The sequence below is a fragment of the Heterodontus francisci genome, chromosome 42, assembly GCF_036365525.1.
Source record: "Heterodontus francisci isolate sHetFra1 chromosome 42, sHetFra1.hap1, whole genome shotgun sequence".
Lineage (NCBI taxonomy): Eukaryota > Metazoa > Chordata > Chondrichthyes > Heterodontiformes > Heterodontidae > Heterodontus > Heterodontus francisci.
This window is the reverse complement of record NC_090412.1, coordinates 18,842,463-18,865,420: the sequence shown is the minus strand read 5'-3', so window position 1 is coordinate 18,865,420 and position 22,958 is coordinate 18,842,463. Positions and strand designations below refer to the sequence as shown.

The 22,958-nt window shown below is 43.5% G+C and overlaps 1 protein-coding gene across 10 annotated transcripts in view; it reads right to left on the bottom strand.

Annotated features, from left to right (window-relative positions):
- Positions 1-22,958, bottom strand: part of ptpn20 (protein tyrosine phosphatase non-receptor type 20) — a 332,558-nt gene that overhangs the window by 276,643 nt on the left and 32,957 nt on the right. For 6 of the 10 annotated variants that reach the window (XM_068020703.1, XM_068020704.1, XM_068020701.1 and 3 more), the window contains exons 3-4: positions 19,430-19,547; positions 13,887-14,027 (exon numbers count right to left, since the gene is read on the bottom strand). In XM_068020703.1, coding sequence (XP_067876804.1) covers positions 13,887-14,010 — 124 coding nt within the window. In that variant the 5' untranslated portion in view covers positions 14,011-14,027; positions 19,430-19,547. Of the gene's footprint in view, positions 1-13,886; positions 14,028-14,784; positions 14,816-19,429; positions 19,548-22,958 lie in introns of those variants that run through there. The other 4 variants (XM_068020697.1, XM_068020698.1, XM_068020696.1 and 1 more) reach the window with 3 other exon arrangements.

The following is a 22,958-nucleotide window of genomic DNA, read 5'->3' as shown; positions in this document are numbered from 1 at the left end:
GGTCCCTATAAAATTATCAGCAGGAAACAAAAATATATAAAGGTTCTAATATTAGGTTATTGACCTGAAAGTTAACTCTGTTTCTCTCTCCACAGGAGCTGCCAGGCCTGTAGAGTGTTACCAGCGTTTTCTGTTTTTATTTCAAATTTCCAGCAACCGCAGTATTTTGCTTTTGCAAAGAAAGAGACGAGTGTTCCTGGTGGAGCAATAGCAAGCACCACATCAGATCTCGAGGCTGGATTTTATTTCCTTCGAACGCTTTTGTTTATTAAGGATGAGAAACATTAGCGATGAGAAAAGAAGTTGCTTGACTGGGCAGGAGGTCACGTGATGAAACTCCAGCAGTACGCCCAATCCCAGTTGGTGTCTCTCGCAGGTACCTATTCTTCTTCAGCAGTTAAAGGGCGCGTGATGCAGCGCTGCAGTTGAATTATGTAATATGGAATGAAAAATATGTCAGTCCGTTAATCGCATGCAATCTTTTGGTGAGCGATTTTTTTTCTAATGCACGTTAATCGTGATAATGACATGCAGAGAAGGCAGCAGAGCAAGGGCAGGTAGAGGAGGGAAAGAATGAGAGCGGAGGCTGTTGTTGTTGATTTACATTTTAAGCAATATCTGCTTGTTTTGTGCAGAGTGCTGGGCCCTCATTTAAAAGCCTGCCTAAAATTGAATCAGGGAGCCAAACAGGCACACAGAGGCCCCACTAGATTTCCTGTTTCGCAGGTGAGCAACAGGAAGCCAGATGAAAGTTCCCACAGAGGCAAGCCTAGGAAAAAAATGATACTTGGATGTGATAGAAGGAAAGACTTGCATTTATATAGCACCTCATGCAACTTCAGGATGTGCCAAAGCATTTTACCATCAATAAAATACATTCGAAATGTAGACACAGAGGCAAGATCCAATGTTTTGGGGGATAGGATAAGAAAAAGTTTATTAAATTAATTTTTATAGCATTTTCAGCTTGGACGTCTCATGTGCAAATTGACTACTGCTTTTCCTACATTACAACAGTGACTCAAGTACTGATCAGAGCAGCATATGCACTGTAATATTATTATTTGTGTTCATGGAAAAATAGATGGGATTGGGAATTGACTTTCTAAAATATCGGTAAGAATTCCATGAAATTTTATTTTATACACTAACCCCATATTCCTACCACCTACCTACACTAGGGGCAATTTATAATGGCCATTTACCTACAAGCCTGCAAGTCTTTGGCTGTGGGAGGAAACCGGAGCACCCGGTGGAAACCCACGCTGTACACAGGGAGAAATTGCAAACTCCGCACAGGCAGTACCCAGAATTGAACCCGGGTTGCTGGAGCTGTGAGGCTGTGGTGCTAACCACTGCGCCACTGTGCCGCCCTGAATGGAATTTCACATTCCATCACCACCTGGGCAGTAATCTGTCGGAGCGGATTGTCCGCTTGTTGTAGAACCTGCCTGTTTTCCATTCTCGGGAAATCCGGTAGAGAAGATGAACCTTCACCCTTATATTTTTCTGTATAGGATTCAGAATGATCATTAGGTTTTAGTCAATGAAAAATAGGAACTGTCAAATTGGTTAAAATATAATGAACTCTGGTTGGAAAGTGTGCGCATGTGAACAACTGGATCAGGCTGGATCGGGCTTCGATGCGATGCCACCCATGGTCGAACCACCTCTTGAAACTGTTCAGGTTATCACACAGACAGAATGACCACTGGGATGAAGGAGCAGAGAGCAATTTGGCATCCCTGTAACTCTATGCTAGCTTTTAGGAGAGTGGGAGGGAGAAAAGGAGAATGAATGGAAAACATTGTGCGGCATGTATCTTACGTAAAATGGACAGCAAATCACTAAAAGGCATTGCAGGGAATCTTGCTTATCACTGGCGAGCTGTGATCAAAGGTCAGCGAATTGAGCCACTGCGTCAAAACCCCAGCTCCCTTCCAGCCCTGTTGCCTACTCTCCTCAAAGCTAGTGTGGAGTTACAGGGATACCAAATTACTCTCTGTCTGCTGTATGTCCGTTCTGGTGTTGCCTGAGGTGAGCACAGGATCACTGGGCTGTATCTTTGCTTTGGAGACGGGAAACAAGAGCTGGGACTGTTTCCGGGTCCCGAATCTCCTCGGGATTTTGACAGGATGCTCCCTTCATTGGCATGGAGACATGTTCCCTGTCCAATTAGGGGCGGCAGGTGGGCTCCCAAAGCTGGAGGGCCAATCAGAGGCCTTCCAGCTTGAGAGGAGCAGCAGGCTGCAACAAAGGGTAAGTAACTGAGAGGGCGCTTCAACATGAAGGTCCCTCTAAAGGGCGGCCTTTAGCTCACCCACACCCAAGCCTGCCGCCAGGTAGTTGAACTGCCCCTATCGCATCAGGAAAATCCCAGTTGGCTTCCTTTAACCATCGTTAACAAGACTGTTAATGAGCCCAATTGAGGCGGGCAGTCTTTCACGGCTTTGAACCCGCCTCCCCTAAAATGGTGGGAGCCGGGAATGCTGGCAGAAAACTGGCACGCCGACCAGCGTTGGTAGTTTTGGTCCTCGTCAGCCTCCGTTCCTGAACATCGTGGGGCCTGAAAATCCTACCCACTCTGTCGATTTGTGCATGACATGTGGGTATTTTTTGAGTTTGCGCTCCCAAAAGCGAGCCTCAACAATTCCGCCAGAAAATCAGAAGAAGCAGGTGCCCCATACCCGGCATGCACAGTCAGCAGTCCAGGCTTCCTGTTGGAATCAGGAATCTGAGAAAATGCCCCCTTGAAAGGCATTTATACAGGGACCGAACACAAACAAACAAGAGGTCGATGAAGCCTCAATGAAGTTAGTTGTACTTTGCCAACCTATGGGAAGGACAGGCCCGTGTGGAGTGTAACCTCCAGAGTTTACAGTAAGTCTTTTCAGTACTCTTTACTGCTAGAACACACTGTTGTAAATAAATGTCATCCATTAACCAACAAACATTTCCCAAGAGAGCTGGGTCAGGTCTCACAATTGATTACTTAACCATACTGATAACGTTGTCACACAATCAAAGAACCAGCTATGGGACTGCTTACTTTGCTCAGCCTTTGCATTTCCTTTGGATGCATAAGCTGTTACATAACCACTGGACATTGCTATACGGTGATAAGCCAAAATAAAAATGGTTTCTTGAAACGCGAAAGCTCTGTTTAGCCAAAGAGCAGCATCTTAGGAAGAACACTCTTAAATGCCATGTTTTGATGAGCTGTCTTCATTGAACCCTTGTTCTGTACGAATACAGCACATACCATCTACTGTTTGACGAGTATTGTTCAGTGCCAAGGACATACTGGAGCATGGAGCAAAAATACAGCCTTACTTTCAAAGTAACAACAAGGAAATGCTCATTCATCCTGGAGATTGATACTTGCCTCTTCTCCTTATCAACTCCGCCCCAAGATACACAAGGAAAGAACTTGCGCCTTTCACAACCTCAAGACATCCCATGCTTTATAGCCAATGAAGACACTGTTGTAATGTAGAAAAGCAGCAGTGATCATTTGTTTGAGCAGCAGCAGCAGTTGGCAATACTGAATTATGCTGCCAATTACAGATCCTTCTGTCCTCAGGCAAAGTGCCGAAAGGAAAGCCTGCAGCCCTGCTCAGGACGGTGGCAAAATTTTTATGGAAGGGAAAAGTGGACTTCTCCATCGAATCACCCGAGGGCTTGTTTTTAAGCTTTCAAGAGCTGGCTTCACCTGTATAGCAACAGTGCCAACACTTGGCAAGTAATTCTGAAGCCCTTCAGTTATTTCTTTCCTCACTTTACACTGGCTCCAGCGACACAACAGCCAGTGTGAAGGCAAAACTATCTCGTCCCGCGGGTCTTTCAAGAGTTTGACGCACTGACAGGGAGCTGACCTTACTTCCCCATCTCACTATAGTTCTCACGTCAACAGAACACAAAAATCGCTCAGCAACTGGACCATGAGAGATGTCCAAAGAAAGGCTTTGCATTTTTCTTGATTCATCCACAAGCTGATTTCAATTGTTATACCATGTTGCCACACGGAACCCTCAGGAAGTGTAAAGAGAGGGCTGTTTTCTTGACGTTCCATGGATCATATTGCAAGCCTGAAAAAATGACCTGGGTCACTTTGTACTTGACAGTATTTGGGCAATAGCTTATGAAGAGAAAGATCCATTTTGATTCTTGGAGGAATCAGGAAAGTGGAGAGCAGTGACAATATCTTTCATCCTTAAGGATCTTTGAAAACCCCATGCAAATTTTTGATTAAGCCTCATAAGCTCAAATGAGCTCCTGTAGTTTATACAATAAAGGCTGTAAGATGCATTTCAGCACTGCTACATGACCTTCTTTATACTGTGACAGCTTGTACTTGAATTTAATGGATGGTAATTTCATGAATTGTATTGGTTACAGTTGCAGGGTTGCCATTTTCATGCATTGCCACACTTAGTCTTGTGACAGCAATATTTCCAAATGTGATTTTATTTTATGTTGCTAAGCATTCACAGTAATAAAGCCTGCCATAAATTTTTGACCCTGGTTATTGAACTGTGATTAAATGCACAAAGCTAAGTATGCACTTGAGTTGGTTTTCTTCCATCTAATTTGTGAGCATTTCTTTGTGAAATGTTTGCAAGATTTCACTTCAAGTGTTATATAAGCAAGCCAATGCATCAATCTATCATAACATGAGAGAAAACAACTTTGATACACTAAACCTACATGCTGGAAGACAGATCTGATTGGTTATATATAAGCTCCCCATTGGGTAAATTTCCATCCAGCGTGATATTGAACCACACAAACCAAGGAGATTTTCTAGTTCGATTTATAACTTATGCGGAGTTTTCCAATCTCAGTCAGACATGTTGCAATTGACCTCAATGCTCTTGGGCTAGAAAGGAAAATATTAGCTGGGGTGTCCACTCCTGATTCATATTCAATGATCCCTCCCAGAAACATGCACATGTAGGCATAAGGTAAGGAGATAGAAAGAACTTGTATTTATATATCATTTTTTGCTATCTCAGTACGTCCAACAATGCTCGACAATCAATGAAATACTTTTGAAGTGTTGTCACTGTTGCAATGTCAGAAACCGAGCAGCCAATTTGCACACAGTGATGTCTCAGAAAAAGTAATTAAATAAATGGTCAGATTTTGTACTTTAGGTGTTGGCTGAGGGAATAATATTGGCCAGGATACTGGGAATATTCCCCTGCTCTTCTTCGAGCAGTGCATGGAATCTTTTATGACCAAATGAGAGGCAGAAGGGGCCTTAGTTTAAAATGCTCTCTGAAAGATGGCATCGGGGATCGTGCAGCACTCCCCCAGTACTGCATTGGGGTGTCAGTTTAGGTTGTGTGCTCCAGCTTCAACCTACAACCTTCTGACCCAGAGGCAAGAGTGCTACCACTGACTTAAAACTGACAACCTGTTCCAAAGTTGACACTTTGCTGATAGAATTGAGTTTAACTGTGATTCCACTCCCCTCAGTCTAATAGGCTGTCAGCAGGCAAAGATTGAGCATGCTGATTAGAGCTGATGGGCTGTTAGTGCTTGTGGAAACCCCATGAGGGGAGGAATGAAAGGAAAAGTATAAATTTTAAAAATCGTCAGTCAAAATGCAAGTGCAGAAAGGTTCACTCAGTGCTTAAAGTATTACCTTAATATCCAACATTGCATGTGACTCCTTGCTGTACAATAAAAAAAAAGCTAGCCATTTTCATCTCATTTAAAAGTTCTAATTCATTGAAAGATAATCAATAGTTCCCTTTTCAAAGATGTACCACAGCCAATAAGCCTGATCCTGTCTTCACCAGAAATCCATAGAAGCACACTTTCCACCAAGCATCACTGTATTGCAGTTCTCCCTTCGCCACCAGCAACACCCACCACCCGCCCCTCACCCCACCCCCACCTTCCTAGTCCAGGAGCACTGAGAACAACTGAAATCATGTGCCTGCACAAATTGGGGATTGGGTCTGGAATGTTCTGTTTGTCTGTATCTCCTGCTCATTACAAAACTTGTGGTGTATCAGAATGCCATGAGTGATAATGAATCTGTGAAAATATTTGCTCTGCGCCCATTTTCTGCGCTGACACCTTAAGGCAAGACAGGAAAGGAGACTTTTCCGTATACACCTTCCTTTTTGTGCAACAGTGATTTTGCTCACTTCGGAAATACCACTTAACAATCAGAAGATGTTGGCACTGGAAACAAGGTCCTTATCACACCTGCAAATACAGCGTTAAATGACAGCCCTATAATTCCTAGGTAAACAACTTTCAAAGGGTTTTATTATGCATGAAGAACAAATATTCTAGTTTTGTGTTATTCCTAATTTTCTCTTGAGGCATCCAAAACAGAACTTTCCTTTTAAAGAGAAAGAAATTACATTTATATAGCACCTTTCATAGACATCCCAAAATGCTTCACTGCCAACTAATTACCCTTGAAGCTGTTGTCATGGAGGAAACTGCAGCAGCCAATTTGCACGCAGCAAGGTCCTACTGACAGCAACGGAGTTTGGTGACCAGCTAATCTGTTTTAAGTCATGTTGGTTGAGGGGTAAATGCTGGCCAGGACTTTGGAAAATCACCCTCTCTTTTTTGAAGAGTGTCATGCCATCTTTGATATCCACCTGAACAGATAGACGGGGCCATGGTTCATCTGAAAGACAGCAGCTCCAACAATACTGCATTCCCTCAGTGCCGCACTGAAGCATCAGCCTAGATTGAACATTGAAGCCTGGAAAGGACTTTAGGTGGTGCAAGATAGAAAGTGTGTATTTTGTATGGTGCTTGTAAGATCCATATAGTAATTATCTCGAAATTTAAAGTATAGAAACAAGCCATTCAGCCCAACAGGTCTGTTCTAGTGTTTATGCTGCACAGGAGCCTCCTCCCACCGCTCTTCAACTCACCCTATCAACAAATTCTTCTATTTTTCACGTGCTTATCTAGCTTCCCCTTAAATACATCTGTGCTACTCGCCCCAACCATTCCATTGTGGTAGTGAGTTTCACATCCTCCTTTGAATAATGAAATTTCTCGTGAATTTCTTATTGGACTAATTATCTTATATTTATGGCCCTTCATTTTGGACTCTCCCACAAATGGAAACATCTTCTCTATGTCCACCCGATCAAACCCCCTTCATATCTATCAGGCCAACTTTCAGTCTTCACTTCTCCAGAGAAAAGACCCCAGACATTCAGTCTTTCCTGATAGTTGAACCCTCTCAGTTCTGATTTCATGCTTGCAAATCCTTTTTGCACTTTCACCAGTGCTTCAATATCATTTTTGAAAAATGGAACCCAATTCCATGCATCACATCATTACATCGGCTTCACTGCTAATTCCACTCTGTCAACTGTGTATTAAATAATGTATTGTTTCAATTCTGGGAATAATTGCCAGAGTCCATTTGATTCTGGACTGCACAATATGCCCAAAGACAATATATCATGCATTATTAATTACAACACTCGGCTCCTCATATTGTCATAGAATGGTCAAAATTGTCTGGCTGCAAATGTTCATATTATCAATAATATTATATCTGACAGCAACAACTACAAGTAAAGTGCCAGACAATCACTGTGGCATTTAAGGGTTGTCATGGACAGGGCTTTCAATTTCTCTTTTTCAATGACCTATTGCTTTTTTTCTCCTGTTGATTGCCCCTTACTGCACTTAACAGAAAGCCTCCCACTAAGGTTTTCCTTTGATTTCTCTCTTCCTGCAATTTATGCTAATCTCAGGTAATAACACACAAACTGTGCCAAAAAAAATTGGATGGAAGTGGAATCCAACAGTGAAAATGAACTTCAATCTGATGCCTGTGGAGGAGAAATGTTGAGCAGTTTTACTTAACCCAATCATAATTGTGATGTGTAATTATAGCACCCTCTATCCACACCTGTTGAACCCTTCTGTTTTTCACAGATTCGTTTAGTATCCCTGGGAAAATGAAATGTTAATAATTTACCTACACGTTCGTTAAAGCTTACCTCTGCTGAAGAAAACAATATATACTTCATTTCACAGAGCTGTACTTTGAACTTTCGAAATAAGGGCCTTGAAATTCAGCAGATGTCATGTCGGTTACCTAGCAGAACCCGCAAGAATATGTTGGCGATCTCATGACGTGGCACATAGTATTATATAGTATTAAAGCACAGAAGCAGGGCATTGTGGCCCAAAAGGTCTATACTGGTGTTTAAGCAGCACACAAGCCTCCTCCCACCCTTCACCATCAAATCCCATCAACATATGGGTCGGGTCTGTCACTGTTTCCAGGTGTTTCCTCAATCCCTTTTAAAGGGCAGTAGTTCCATTCATCCCTTGCAAGGCCAAGAGCAAGTGGTGGGGACCCTTTAAGCTGGGACTTCTGATTCTCCGTTGGGATCTGTGTTGCAGTAATGATCGGCACAGCGAGAGAGTGCAGGGTATGCCAATCTTCACAAGGCCATATGTGGGCCCCACCAATGGTGTGTAGGCCAAAGAATCCAAACTGGCCCCATGCTCAGGGAACCAAGGTGAACATCGCTGAAAGAGGTCTGACCATCTCCCCCTCCACCAACCACCATCTCAAGGGCTGATTTTTGTGGGTATGTGGCAGGCAGGCATCAGATATGGACCCAAAGTGTTGCTTGCGCCATGAAAATGAGGTGCTCCCTATTGACCCCATAATCTCTAGCAGGGTCAGCCACCTTTAGGCATGAGCCCAGCATAGCCACTAGACTCGTGACCTGAGAAACTTTGGGTTCAAGGTGAACAATTTTGAAGAACAGTAAAAGGGCCTGATGGCTATCCTATAGCCATTCCCAATTTAATACTTTGACTTAAAAGGCACAGCGGAATCAAGATCCCCAGGCATCATGGATCCTTAGTGAGTTGTTTTACTGCTACATTGCACCACTCTATGGGTTCCAACTCCCCCCACCAACATGGTGAATTCCTCATCTCAGCCAAATTATCCTTCTCATGGAATATGGAAAGCTCTCCTGAGATGGGGAAGGGAACTCAGAAATTGTGTTTGTTCATATTCCCCTCAGGTAACACTTAGCTATCAGTTTGAATATATAACAGAGGTTGAGGAACAGGTGGCATGCCTGTTTGATCAGTTGAGAAAAGGCATACAGCACAAGAGTATTTAGGACATTGGAGATATTCATTTATTGAAGGGAAGGCATATCTGTGAAGTTGTTTTCACCTGTAATCTTCAAACACAAGTTAGCTTGTGTGTTGTGGATTACATACGAACATACGATGGTAGAAGGAGGAGTAGGCCACTCGGCCCCTCAAGCCTGCTCTGCTATTCAATAAGATCATGGCTGATCTGATTGTAACCGCAACTCCACATTCCCACCTACCCCCAATAACCTTTCACCACCTTGCTGAGCAAGAATCTATCTACCTCTGCCTTAAAAATATTCAAAGACTACCTCCACCACTTTTTGAGGAAGAAAGTTCCAAAGACTCACGACCCTCTGAGAGAAACAATTTCTCCTCATTTCTCTGTGATCTTATCCTATCAACACCTTCTCTTTTGTTATTTCTTGTCCCACCCCCACTTTACTTGCCTAAAACCTATTATGTTTCTAATATTTGCCAGTTCTAATGAAGGGTCACTGACCTGAAACGTTAACTCTGCTTCTCTCTCCACAGATGCTGCCAGACCTGCTGAGTATTTCCAGCATTTCTTGTTTTTATTTCAGATTTCCAGCATCTGCAGAATTTAGCTTTTAATTTCTCCTCATCTCTGTCTTATTTTTAAACTGTGACCCCTAGTTCTAGATTCTCCCTCAAGACGAAACATTATTTCCAAATCCACTCTGTCAAGACCACTCAGAATCTTCATTATTAAGGCACTTTTTGATTGGTTACACCATCAGGTCTCACTCTATCAATAAAATTGAGCAGGAGATGATGAACTGAGCAGGAATCAAGCAGTATGTATGTTAAATAAATGTTTTCTTTCATTTGGCAAACAAGCACATAACGTACTTGAAATGCTCAACTTGACAAGGACAATGTAGCTGAATGGATTTGTTCAAAATGGTCGGTTTATGTGGTAAAGTTGGATGGATCAATGCTGACCTAATTCAAGCTAACCTCCCACCAGGCTGCCTTTCCATCACGTCCTTCATGGTTATGATGCTGAACAGAGTATTATAGGCGTGACCCCGTCAAACTTCAGGTCCTTGTCATTCAATCAGCTGACTAAACTAGATTTCAGAAAGGATTTTGAGCGGGTGGCCGGTTAAAATGGAATGGCTTCATTTCCCTATCCATTGCTGCTTACCCCTGATTTTAATGCAGTTGGTTTTGGCGGTGAAGAAGTGCCCTCCGGAATCATGCATAAACAGCGATCGGGGTCCCTGGACATCAATACAACCCTGGTGCCACTTTAGCTGTGCGGATGGCACCTAGACCTTTCCCTGTGTACTCTACATCAGTACTTTGAAGAAGGTGGAAGTGCTCCCCACAGGATAGTTTAAAGCCGGCTTCCGTACAGCAGATGGCATCCCAGCTGCTCCAATACTGGCACTGGTGCCCGCCCGCTGTATGGCAATTGCCTAACCCCTGGGAATTCTGACATGTTAGGGCATGTAAGCAAGTGTTTGACTGACAGTGAAGCTGGTCCTCAGGGTCAAAGTGACCTTTATTTTTTATGTAATATTGTTTTGAAAGCATAAAGTTCTTACAACAGAAAGGGAGCTACCCCTGATATTTGAAATAGCTTTAGTATTGTAATATATTCGTAATATCCCCAGTGTAATGATATGTGGCCTGAGAACAAACAAAAGCAGTCAGCCCAGGCAGACAGAAGTCTTCAAGAGCCTGTTGATAGTCTGAGGGATAAGTTGCAAAGATATTGTACTAACTAAGTCCATTGTACAGTTCAACCCTGAACAATACAGGTATAATTAGTTTGTTAAGAAATATTATACCTTACCTGAAATTTCTATTTTTAACAACCAATTTTATAATATTTGGACCTTTATGCATTTAATCCCAGATGCTGCAGTGCAATCTAAAGGCAAGCAGTTCATTATCATAGACAATGGCCAGTGAAGTTATGGCAACAGAGTGACAGAAAGCTTGCGGAAATTCAGGCCTTTTAAGTGTTGTTATTTAATGTATGATAGATGACTGACAATTCTATGCTGGCTATAAGGAACACAAAGAGTTGAGAAACATTTCTTACATAATACATATTTAAATATTATGGCTAATCAGGAATTTTGTACAACTTTTGTGTAACACAATTTTGCTAACACATCTCATTTGCTAAGTCACACTTATGTATATGAAATCTTCCTAACTGGTTCAAACTTTGTATTAAAAAAGCAACAAGAACTTGCACTATACATTTTTAACATAATGAAATGCTTAATCACACCCTTCTCCGTTCCAATCTCCAAACATCCCCTTGCTGGCTTCCTAAGTTTCATCTTTCGGAAAACTCCGTTGCTCTTGTCCTAACTGGCACCACGTCACACCCTGTTTCATCCTGTCATTGCAGATCTCCAGGGCTCTCTATCCCCGAACTCAATCCTTGCCTTTATCTAGAAGTCTCTCCTATACCTTGTCCTACCTCTGCCCTTCCACTTCGCTCTATGTTTTTGCATGCCCTCACTGTTCTTCCAACTCTGTCTTCCTTACCATCCGCCTCTCACTCCAATTCACATTCAGCAGTAGAGCTTTCAGCCATCTTAGCCCCACAGCCTAGAACACTGATGCTGAACCACCATCTTCCATCTTTCTCCCCTCCTTCCATCACCTTTCCAAAACCTATCTCGTTGATCACCAGCCCTAACTTTTCTCTCACGTTGCTTGCTGTCCACTTACTTTTCACTTCTGTGGGGTGCAGTGGGAGTGTTGGGAATAATTGTAGCTGAATCGTGCCTAACCCCAACCTTTGATAGAATCCATGCTCCGAGAAGTGTTATTAAGGTATTACACAAGAAACCATGGCAAAGAAATGGTTTTCTGATCTCCAGCTAAATGGGATGATTATCATGCAGTGCGAAAGAGAAATTAAACCTCTCAGCTTCAGTTGTAAAATGGCTGTTGCCAAATTATGCAAACCATGAAAGGCAAAACAGATTTTTGTGATTTTGCTCTCATTTCTGCTAAGTCCCTGATGGGTATTACTACATTTTTAAAATGTGTTTGTGGGATGTGGGCGTCACTGGCTAGGCCTTAATTGCCCTTGAGAAGGTGATGGTGAGCTGCCTTCTTGAACCGCTGCAGTCCTTGGGGTGTAGGTACACCATAGTGCTGTTAGGAAGCGAGTTCCAAGATTTTGACCCCCTAACACTGAAGGAATGGCGATGTAGTTCCAAGTCTGGATGGTGTGTGGCTTGGAGGGGAAGTTGCAGGTGGTGGTGTTCCCATGCATCTGCTGTCCTTGTCCTTCAAGGTGGAAGAAGTTGCGTGTTTGGAAGATGCTGTCAAAGGAGCCTCGGTGAGTTGCTGCAGTGCATCTTGTATATGGTACACACTGCTGCCACTGTGTGTCAGTGGTGGAGTGTAGTGAATGTTGAAGGTGGTGGATAGGATGCCAATTGAGCACGCTGCTTTGTCCTGGATGATGTTGAGCTTCTTTAGTGCTGTTGGAGCTGCACACATCCAGGCAAGTGGAGAGTATTCCATCACACTCCTGATTTGTGTTTTGTAGATGGTGGACAGGCATTGGGGAGACAGGAGGTGAGTTACCCACTGCAAAATTACCAGCCTCTGACTTGCTCTTGTGGCCACAGCATTTATGTGGCTGGTCCAGTTCAGTTTCTGGTCAATGGTAATCCCCAGGATGTTGATAATAGGGGTTACAGCAATGGTAATGCCATTGAACGTCAAGGGGAGATCTTGTTTGAGATGGTCATTGCCTGGCACTTGTGTGGCACGAATGTTACTTGCCACATATCAGCCCAAGCCTGGATGTTGTCCAGGTCTTTCTGCATATGGACATGGGTTGCTTCAGTATCTGAGGAGTCACGAATGTGCAATCATCAGCAAACATCCCAGTTCTGAACTTATGATGGATAGAAGGTCATTGATGAAGCAGCTGAAGATGGTTGGGCCTAGGACACTACCCTGAAGAACTCCTGCAGTCATGTCCTGGGACTGAAATGATTGACCTCCAACAACCACAACCATCTTCCTTTGTGCTAGGTATGACTCCAACCAGCGGAGCATTTTTCCCCTGATTCCCAATGACTCCAGGTTTGCTAGGGCTCCTTGTTGCCATACTCGGTCAAATGCTGCCTTGATATCAAGGGCAATCACTCTCAACTCACTTCTGGAGTTTACATCATTTGTCCATGCTTGGACCTAGGCTGTAATGGGGTCAGGAGCTGAGTGGCCCTGGCGGAACCCAAATTGAGTGTCAGAGAGCAAGTTATTGCTGAGCAAGTGCCGCTTGATAGCACTGTCGATGACCCCCTTCCATCACTTTGCTGATGATCAGGAGTAGACTGATTGGTCAGTAATTTGCCAGGTTGGATTTGTCCTGTTTCTTGAGGATAGGAAATACCTGGGCAACATTCCACATGGCCGGGTAGATGCCTGTGTTGCAGCTGTAATGGAACAGCTTGGCTAGGGGCGTGGCTACTTCTGGAGCACAAGTCTTCAGTACTATTGCCGGAATGTTGTCAGGGCCCAGAGCCTTTGCAGTATCCAGTGCCTTCAGCCAGTCCTTGAGTGAATTGGATTGGCTGAAGACTGGCATCTGTGATGCTGGGGACTTCAGAAGAAGGCCGAGATGGATCATCCACTCACCACATCTGGCTGAAAATGGATGCAAATGCTTCAGCCTTGTCTTTTACATTAAAGGCACTTTATAAATACTAGTACTAAGTGAACCAGGAAGTTTGAGAAAAAATTACCTTCCACTGCATTCTCTTGCAAGGTCTCAGTGGCTTGGAATAACAAGGCCCAGATTTCATTGTCTTCTATAGGACCTCCTCTTGCCTCCAGGACCTCAGCCAGAGTCACAAAAGAATTACTCATGGCTGAACTGGAAAACCCTGAAAAGAAAGGAAACAGGGCACACAGATGAGTATTATTGGTAACAGCCTAAAAATCATAGAATCTTACAGCACAGAAGGCCATTCAGCCCATCGTGCCTGTGCCGATTCTTTGAAAGAACTATCCAACTAGTCCCACTCCCCTACTATTTCCCTATTGTCCTGCAATTTTTTCCTTTTCCAATTCCCTTGTGAAAGTTACTTTAGAATCTTCTTCCACCATCCTTTCAGGCAGTGCATTCCAGAACGTAACGACTCACTGCATGAAGAAAATGTCTCCTGATCTCCCTAACGGCTCTTTTGCCAATTATCTTAAATCTGTGCTCTTTGGTTATTGACTCTCCTGCCAATGCAAATAGTTTTTCCCACCCTCCCTGTCTTGGACCAACAGGCAGTATGGTTCACCTTTTGCGTTTCTGGTGCTAGGCAAGAAACATTTTCAGCAGTGGCTTAAGCCAAATGTTTACAACAAGTTAGGTTACTGCATATCCATAGGTTTTGCTAGCTCCATCAACTATTTTGGTAACTTACTTAAAATCCTGCTGCTCACACTGTCGTTGACATGCCTGAGTTGAAAGTACGTGCTTGTGCCTTTGTTAGCAATTCAAAACAGCGCGCATAGGTATGAGACAAAGACGATAAATTATTTAGTCCTTCAGTAAATTAGTGAGAGAGCAATATGCGCAAACATCAGCAATGAAACAAGCGAAACCCTAGAATTCACAGAAAACGCCCATTGTTTGTGCATGGTACATACCTGAAAATAATGATAAAGCACAGTGTGGTTGTAGCTGTTTGTAAAGGTACAACTATTTCTGGGAGTTTGAACTTCTTCCATAAAGGCATTGCTTGTCAATTCCTGAATTTTCTATTTCTATCTTTTGGAAACTGTTTGGGAACATTGAAACAGGAGTAGGTCATTCAGCCACTCGGGTCTGTTCCACCAGTTAGATCATTGCTGATCTGTGTGTCTTAATGCTGTTTACCCTCCAAAGCCCTCAACACCATGCCTAACAAAAGTCTATCTGGGAAGAAATGATTTTGGTAACTGGAAAGGATGAGTTTTGTGTTAATTTATTCACTTTGGTCCAGTCATTTAGAAAGCAGTTTGTGAGACAGATGGTGTGCCCGTAAAGGCACGTGATGTAGGTTTGATTTCACATCTGTCTCAACTACAATCTACATCTTCTTCATTAATCAGAAGCGTAACATTGATTCCCTGCATAAGGTCCATGTAGAGACTATGGGTTTATGCAGCACACAGGGACAGGATTCTGGATCCAGAATCTGGTGCTCACCATCCGTACCATCTCATCTTGCTTTCCTGTGCAGAATATTCTCCTCTAATTGTGGCCGCTAACACGATATTGTATCACTTCCATACCCTATTTCAGATCATTGATCAGTATTTGGATTGAACCTGGAGTCTGCTGCTTGATTTTACTGCTGTGCATCTCTTTTCATCTTTTGAAATCTTTAATTTGTGTGAATGTCGCCTGAGAAGCAAAGGGAAATGTTTCCAACTGCTGTTGGCTCTTGTTTTCTTTCTGACAGTATAATTTTTTCTCGCTTTCTGTTTACCCTCCTCCCCATCTCCGCCTCCACCATTTGTCACTAAATTCTGTCGCCAATGGTTTCGCCTTCTTCACTCTACCAGCTAAATCTGATCTGGATTTGTCAATCTGGACCAGGAAAGAAGCCAATACCTGTTCTGCTGAAATTTCCAGATCTTTTTTTCAGTCTTCCTGTGAGAAATTCTTTCTTTCACAATGAAATCTGCTTTCTTCTTCTCTCTGTTTAAGGCTAATGGAATTAAATTCAAGAGTTCCCTTTTTTGAGGCATTAAGTAGGGATCTGAAGCAGACATTCGGCCCCCTAACTGCACTTGCAAATGAGTGAACAACTGCTTCAGGTGTGGGTAAATGGCGCCTCTTCCTTTTCCTTTTGCCATTTGGCTGAAAAAGCACTTTCGGTCGCAAGTGTGCGCACGCGTCCTGCCCGCCATTTTGGTGCCTTAGGAGGCCACCTAGCACCTAGAAAATGGGTACTATCCGCCCCAATTTAAACCCCTGGGACACTGACTGAATCCAGCTGTGGCTGTGGCTGTCACTGAACTGGCCCCAGAAAAAAACTACGGAAAGGGTTAAACTGACACGTCCAATCATTTTCAGCCCAATTCCTCTTTTTACTTTATCAAAAAACACATAGATTACTCAACATTAAGTATCTACTATTGTAAATGAGAAAGCATGGCTTTGAAACATGCAATTTCTGAGAATACAGCTTCTTTAACAACTTACTAATTATGGAGAAAGACGGGCATTATCCCATGTTTCAATACAAAAAAAATGTAAGACTCTTGTGTCTGGAATTTCCTCCCAAAACCTGTCTCCCTCTCTTTCCACCATGCTGACACTCCTTAAAACCTATCTCTTTGACCAAGTCTGGCCTAATATCTCCTTATGTGGCTGGGTGTCAAGTTTTGTTTGATTGTGCTCCTGTGAAGCACCTTGGGTACATTTTACAAAATAAAGGCGCTCTCCAAATACAAGTTGTTGCTGAAATTAGTTTCAGGAAAACTGCTTGCCAACTATTCCCAGTTGCCCTGCCGGATGAGCCAATAATTTCAGCAAGTTCCTCGGAGAATAAACTTCCATGAAACAAGATTTCGGAAAATTTGTTCAGGCTGAAGACTGTCACACAAGCGAGCCTGCATCTCTCCTCACCGGAAACACGAAGAAACACAATCACTTCTTAAGCAGGCGGCGTCACCCACTTCAAGAGGTTTTCAGGCAGACTTAGGTCCTGAATAGCCATAGGGTACTTGAACACCCTGCTGCATGGCCATTATGTTGGATCTTTTGGATCTTGTACTTGGGAGTTTTTTCAGTCTTAAATCATTAATGTAATTTATTGAATCAGCTAGCATAGTAATAATTATGGTTCGTGCGGCCTTTTCCTAAACTGATGAAACAGCAGCAACTCATTCCCTGTTACTAAACATCTTGGAGCAGAGTTCAACATTTTATCAATCATGGGCACTGCGTTTTGCCTGTTTTAACTTCATCCCAATATTCAAACATGTTTTCCTATTACAGTAATATTCAGGAGCTGTAGTTTATGCAGCTATGTGGGACAGTAATGGAAGATAGATGGGGATAGAAGGGATATAAAAGGGGTGGGGGAGTTGCATTACTGGTTAAGGAGAATATCACAGCTGTACTGCGGGAGGACACCTCGGAGAGGTCGTGCAGTGAGGCAATATGGGTGGAGCTCAGGAATAGGAAGGGTGCAGTCACGATGTTGGGGGTTTTCTACAGGCCTCTCAACAGCCAGCGGGAGGTAGAGGAGCAGATACGTAGACAGATTTTGGAAAGATGTAAAGGTAACAAGGTTGTAGTGGTGGGTGATTTTAACTTCCCCTATATTGACTGGGACTCACTTAGTGCTAGGGGCTTGGATGGGGCAGAATTTGTAAGGAGCATCCAGGAGGGCTTCTTGAAACAATATGTAGATAGTCCAACTAGGGATGGGGCTGTACTGGACCTGGTATTGGGGAATGAGTCCGGCCAGGTGGTTGGAGTTTCAGTGGGGGAGCATTTCGGGAACTGTGACCATAATTCCGTAAGTTTTAAGGTACTTGTGGATAAAGATAAGAGTAGTCCTCGGGTGAAGGTGCTAAATTGGGGGAAGGAAAATTATAACAATATTAGGCAGGAATGGAAGAATTTAGATTGGGGGGGTTGTTGAGGGAATCTAAGTGTGGAGCCAGAGGAAATGGGCGAGGTACTAAATGAGTACTTTGCATCAGTATTTACCAAAGAGAAGGACTTGGTGGATCATGAGCCTAGAGAAGGGAGTGTAGATAGTCTCAGTCATCTCATTATCAAAAAGGGGGAGGTGTTGGGTGTCTTGCAAAGCATTAAGGTAGATAGGTCCCCAGGGCCTGATGGGATCTACCCCAGAATACTGAGGGAGGCAAGGGAAGAAATTGCTGGGGCCTTGACAGAAATCTTTGTATTCTCATTGGCTACAGGTGAGGTCCCAGAGGACTGGAGAATAGCCAGTGTTGTTCCTTTGTTTAAGAAGGGTAGCAAGGATAATCCAGGAAATTATAGGCCAGTGAGCCTTACGTCAATGGTAGGGAAATTATTAGAGAGGATTCTTCGGGACAGGATTTACTCCCATTTGGAAACAAACAAACTTATTAGCGAGAGGCAGCATGGTTTTGTGAAGGGGAGGTCACGTCTCACAAATTTGATTGAGTTTTTTGAGGAAGTGACGAAGATGATTGATGAAGGAAGGGCAGTGGATGTTATCTATATGGACTTCAGTAAAGCCTTTGACAAGGTCCCTCATGGCAGACTGGTACAAAAGGTGAAGTCACGTGGGATCAGAGGTGAGCTGGCAAGATGGATACAGAACTGGCTCAGTCATAGAAGACAGAGGGTAGCAGTGGAAGGGTGATTTTCTGAATGGAGGGATGTGTCTAGTGGTGTTCCGCAGGGATCAGTGCTGGGACCTTTGCTGTTTGGAGTAAATATAAATGATTTGGAGGAAACTGTAGCTGGTCTGATTAGTAAGTTTGCGGATGACACAAAGGTTGGTGGAGTTGTGGATAGTGTTGAGGATTGTCAGAGGATACAGCAGGATATAGATCGATTGGAGACTTGGGCGGAGAAATGGCAGAGGGAATTTAATCCGGACAAATGTGAGGTAATGCATTTTGGAAGGTCTAATGCAGGCGGGAAGTATACAGTAAATGGCAGAACCCTTAGGAGTATTGGCAGGCAGAGAGATCTGGGCGTACAGGTCCACAGGTCATTGAAAGTGGCAATGCAGGTGGATAAGGTAGTCAAGAAGGCATACGGCATGCTTGCCTTCATCGGTCGGGGCATAGAGTATAAAAATTGGCAAGTCATGCTGCAACTGTACAGAACTTTAGTTAGGCCACACTTAGAATATTGCGTGCAATTCTGGTCGCCACACTACCAGAAGGACGTGGAGGCTTTGGAGAGGGTACAGAAGAGGTTTACCAGGATGTTGTCTGGTCTGGAGGGCATTAGCTATGAGGAGAGGTTGGATAAACTCGGATTGTTTTCACTGGAACGACGGAGGTGGAGGGGTAACATGATAAGAGGTTTACAAAGTTATGAGCGGCATGGACAGAGTGGATAGTCAGAAGCTTTTTCCCAGGGTGGAAGAGTCAGTTACTGGGGGACATAGGTTTAAGGTGAGAGGGGCAAAGTTTAGAGGGGATGTGCGAGGCAAGTTCTTTACACAGAGGGTGGTGAGTGCCTGGAACTTGCTGTTGGGGGAGGTGGTGGAAGCAGGTACGATAGCGACGTTTCAGAGGCATCTTGACAAATACATGAATAGGATGGGAATAGAGGGATACGGACCCCAGAAATGCAGAAGGTTTTAGTTTAGGCAGGCATCAAGATCGGCGCAGGCTTTGAGGGCCGAATGGCCTGTTCCTGTGCTGTACTGTTCTTTGTTCTTTGTTCAAACGTTTGAACCCTGGAATTTAAATAATTAAATGAGTGAGACCATAATAGACGATGACATAAGAACATAAGAACATAAGAACTAGGAGCAGGAGTAGGCCGTCCGGCCCCTCGAGCCTGCTCCGCCATTCAATAAGATCATGGCTGATCTTTTCGTGGACTCAGATCCACTTACCCGCTCTCTCACCGTATCCCTTAATTCCTTTTTTGTTCAAAAAGATATCTACCTTAGCTTTAAAAACGTTTACTGAAGTAGCGTCAACTACTTCACTGGGCAAGGAATTCCATAGATTAACAACCCTTTGGGTGAAGAAGTTCCTTCTCAATTCAGTCCTAAATCTGCTCCCTCTAATCTTGAGGCTATGCCCTCTTGTCCTAGCTTCACCTGCCAGTGGAAACATACTCTCTACTTGTATCTTATCTATTCCCTTCATAATTTTATATGTTTCTATAAGATCCCCCCTCATTCTTCTGAATTCCAATGAATATAATCCCAATCTACTCAGTCTCTCCTCATAAGCCAACCCCCTCAACTCCGGAATCTACCTAGTGAACCTCCTCTGCACCACCTCCAGTGCCAGTGCATCCTTTCTCAAGTAAGGAGACCAAAACTGCACACAGTACTCCAGGTGCGGCCTCACCAGTACCTTATACAGCTGCAACATAACCTCTCTGCTTTTAAACTCAATCCCTTTAGCAATGAAGGACAAAATTCCATTTGCCTTCCTAATTACTTGCTGTACCTGCAGACCAACCTTCTGCGATTCATGCACAAGGACACCCAGGTCCCTCTGCATAGCAGCATGCTGCAACTTTTTACCATTCAAGTAATAATCCTTTTTACTGTTACTCCTACCAAAATGAATGACTTCACATTTATTAACATTGTATTCCATCTGCCAGACCTTTGCCCACTCACTCAATGTATCTATGTTCCTCTGCAAAGTTTCACAGTCATCTGCACACTTTGCTCTGCCACTCATCTTAGTGTCATCTGCAAACTTTGACACCCGACACGTGGTCCCCAACTCCAAATCATGTATATAAATTGTAAATAATTGCGGTCCCAACACCGATCCCTGAGGCACACCACGAGTGACTGATTGCCAGCCAGAATAGCACTCATTTATCCCCACTCTCTGCTTCCTGTTAGTCAACCAATCCTCTATCCATGCTAATACTTTACCCCTAATGCCATGCATCCTTATCTTATGCATCAGCCTCTTGTGCGGCACCTTGTCGAAGGCCTTTTGGAAATCTAGGTACACCACATCCACTGGGTCCCCATTGTCCACCTTGCTCGTAATGTCTTCATAGAATTCCAAAAGATTTGTCAAGCATGACCTGCCCTTCATGAACCCATGCTGCATCTGCCCAACGGGACAATTTCTATCGAGATGCCCTGCTATTTCTTCCTTGATAATAGACTCAAGCATCTTCCCCACTACAGAGGTTAAGCTAACCGATCTATAATTCCCCATCTTTTGTCTACCTCCCTTTTTAAACAGTGGCGTCACATCTGCTGGTTTCCAATCTGCTGGGACTACTCCAGAGTCCAGCGAATTTTGGAAAATTACCTGCTATTTCTCCCGCCATCTCTTTTAGTACCCTGGGATGCATTCCATCAGGGCCAGGAGACTTATCAATCCTTAGCTCCATTAGCTTGCCCAACACTACCTCTTCCGTAATAATGACTGTTTCCAGGTCCTCACCTACATTCGTCTCTTTGTCAATTACTGGCATGTTATTAGTGTCCTCCACTGTGAAGACCGATACAAAATACCTGTTCAATGCCTCAGCCATTTCATCATATCCCATAACTAAATTCCCCTTCTCATCCTCTAAAGGACCAACGTTTACTTTAGCCACTCTTTTTCGTTTTATATATTTATAGAAACTTTTGCTATCTGTCTTTATATTCTGTGCTAGTTTTTTCTCATGTTCTATCTTACTTTTCTTTATAGCTCTTTTTGTGGCTTTCTGTTGACCTTTAAAGTTTTCCCAATCTTCTAGTTTCATGCTGTTTTTGGCCACTTTGTATGCCTTCTCTTTCAATTTGATAGCCTCCCTTATTTCCTTAGACACCCATGGCAGTTTACCCCTTTTCTTCCAGTCCTTCCTTTGCACAGGAATATACTTTTGCTGAGCACTTTGAAAAATTGCTTTGAAAGTCCTCCACTGCCCGTCAACTGTCCCACCATAAAATCTTTGTTTCCAGTCTACTTTAGCCAAGTCTTCCCTCATTCTATTGTAGTCCCCCTTGTTCAAGTGCAGGACCCTGGTATTGGATTTTATCTTCACACTCTCCATCTGTATTCTAAATTCAACCATACTGTGATCACTCCTTCCAAGAGGATCCCTAACTATGAGGTCATTAATTATTCCTGTCTCATTACACAGGACTAGATCTAGGATAGCTTGCTCCCTCGTCGGTTCCATTACATACTGTTCAAGAAAACTATCACGGATACACTCAACGAACTCCTCCTCAAGGCTACCCTGACTGAGCTGGTTCGACCAATCTACATGTAGATTAAAATCCCCCATGATAATTGCCGTACCATTTTTACAGGCATTAGTTATTTCTTTGTTTATTGCCCGCCCCAATGTGATGTTATTATTTGGTGGCCTATAGACTACGCCTATCAGTGACTTTTTCTTCTTAGAGTTTCTAATTTCCACCCAAATGGATTCAACCTCATTCTCCATAGAACCTATATCATCTCTCAGCACTGCCCTGATGTCGTCCTTGAATATCAGAGCTACACCACCTCCCTTACCTTCCTGTCTGTCCTTCCGAATAGTCTGGTACCCCTGGATATTTAACTCCCAGTCGTGACCAACCTGTAACCATGTCTCCGTAATGGCTACCAAATCATATTCATTCGCAATGATTTATGCCGTTAACTCATCAACCTTGTTACGAATGCTACGAGCATTCAGGTAAAGTGCCTTTATGCTAGCTTTCTTACCCTCATGATTTCCAACATCTCTAATAATAACTCCTGAGTTATCCTTCCTTTCTGCTTCTTTCATAGTCTGCCTTGAACTTAAACCCTCCTGCACACATGTTAACCTGCTGCTTACCTTTTTATTTATCATCATACTCCCTGTCGTTTTTCCTTTCCCCTCCCCCCGACTCACTAGTTTAAAGTCCTAGAGACCACCCTATTTATCCTTTTCGCTAGAACACTGGTTCCAGATCAGTTCAGGTGGAGACCGTCCCATCGGTACAGATCCCCCCCGGTTCCAAAACTGATGCCAATGCCCCATGAAATGGAACCCCTCTTTCCCACACCACTCCCTTAGCCACGTGTTTACTTCCCTAATTTTCTTATTCCTAAGCCAATTTGCACGTGGCTCAGGCAGTAATCCGGAGATTATGACCCTCGAGGACCTGTTCCTTAACTTCGTTCCTAGTGCT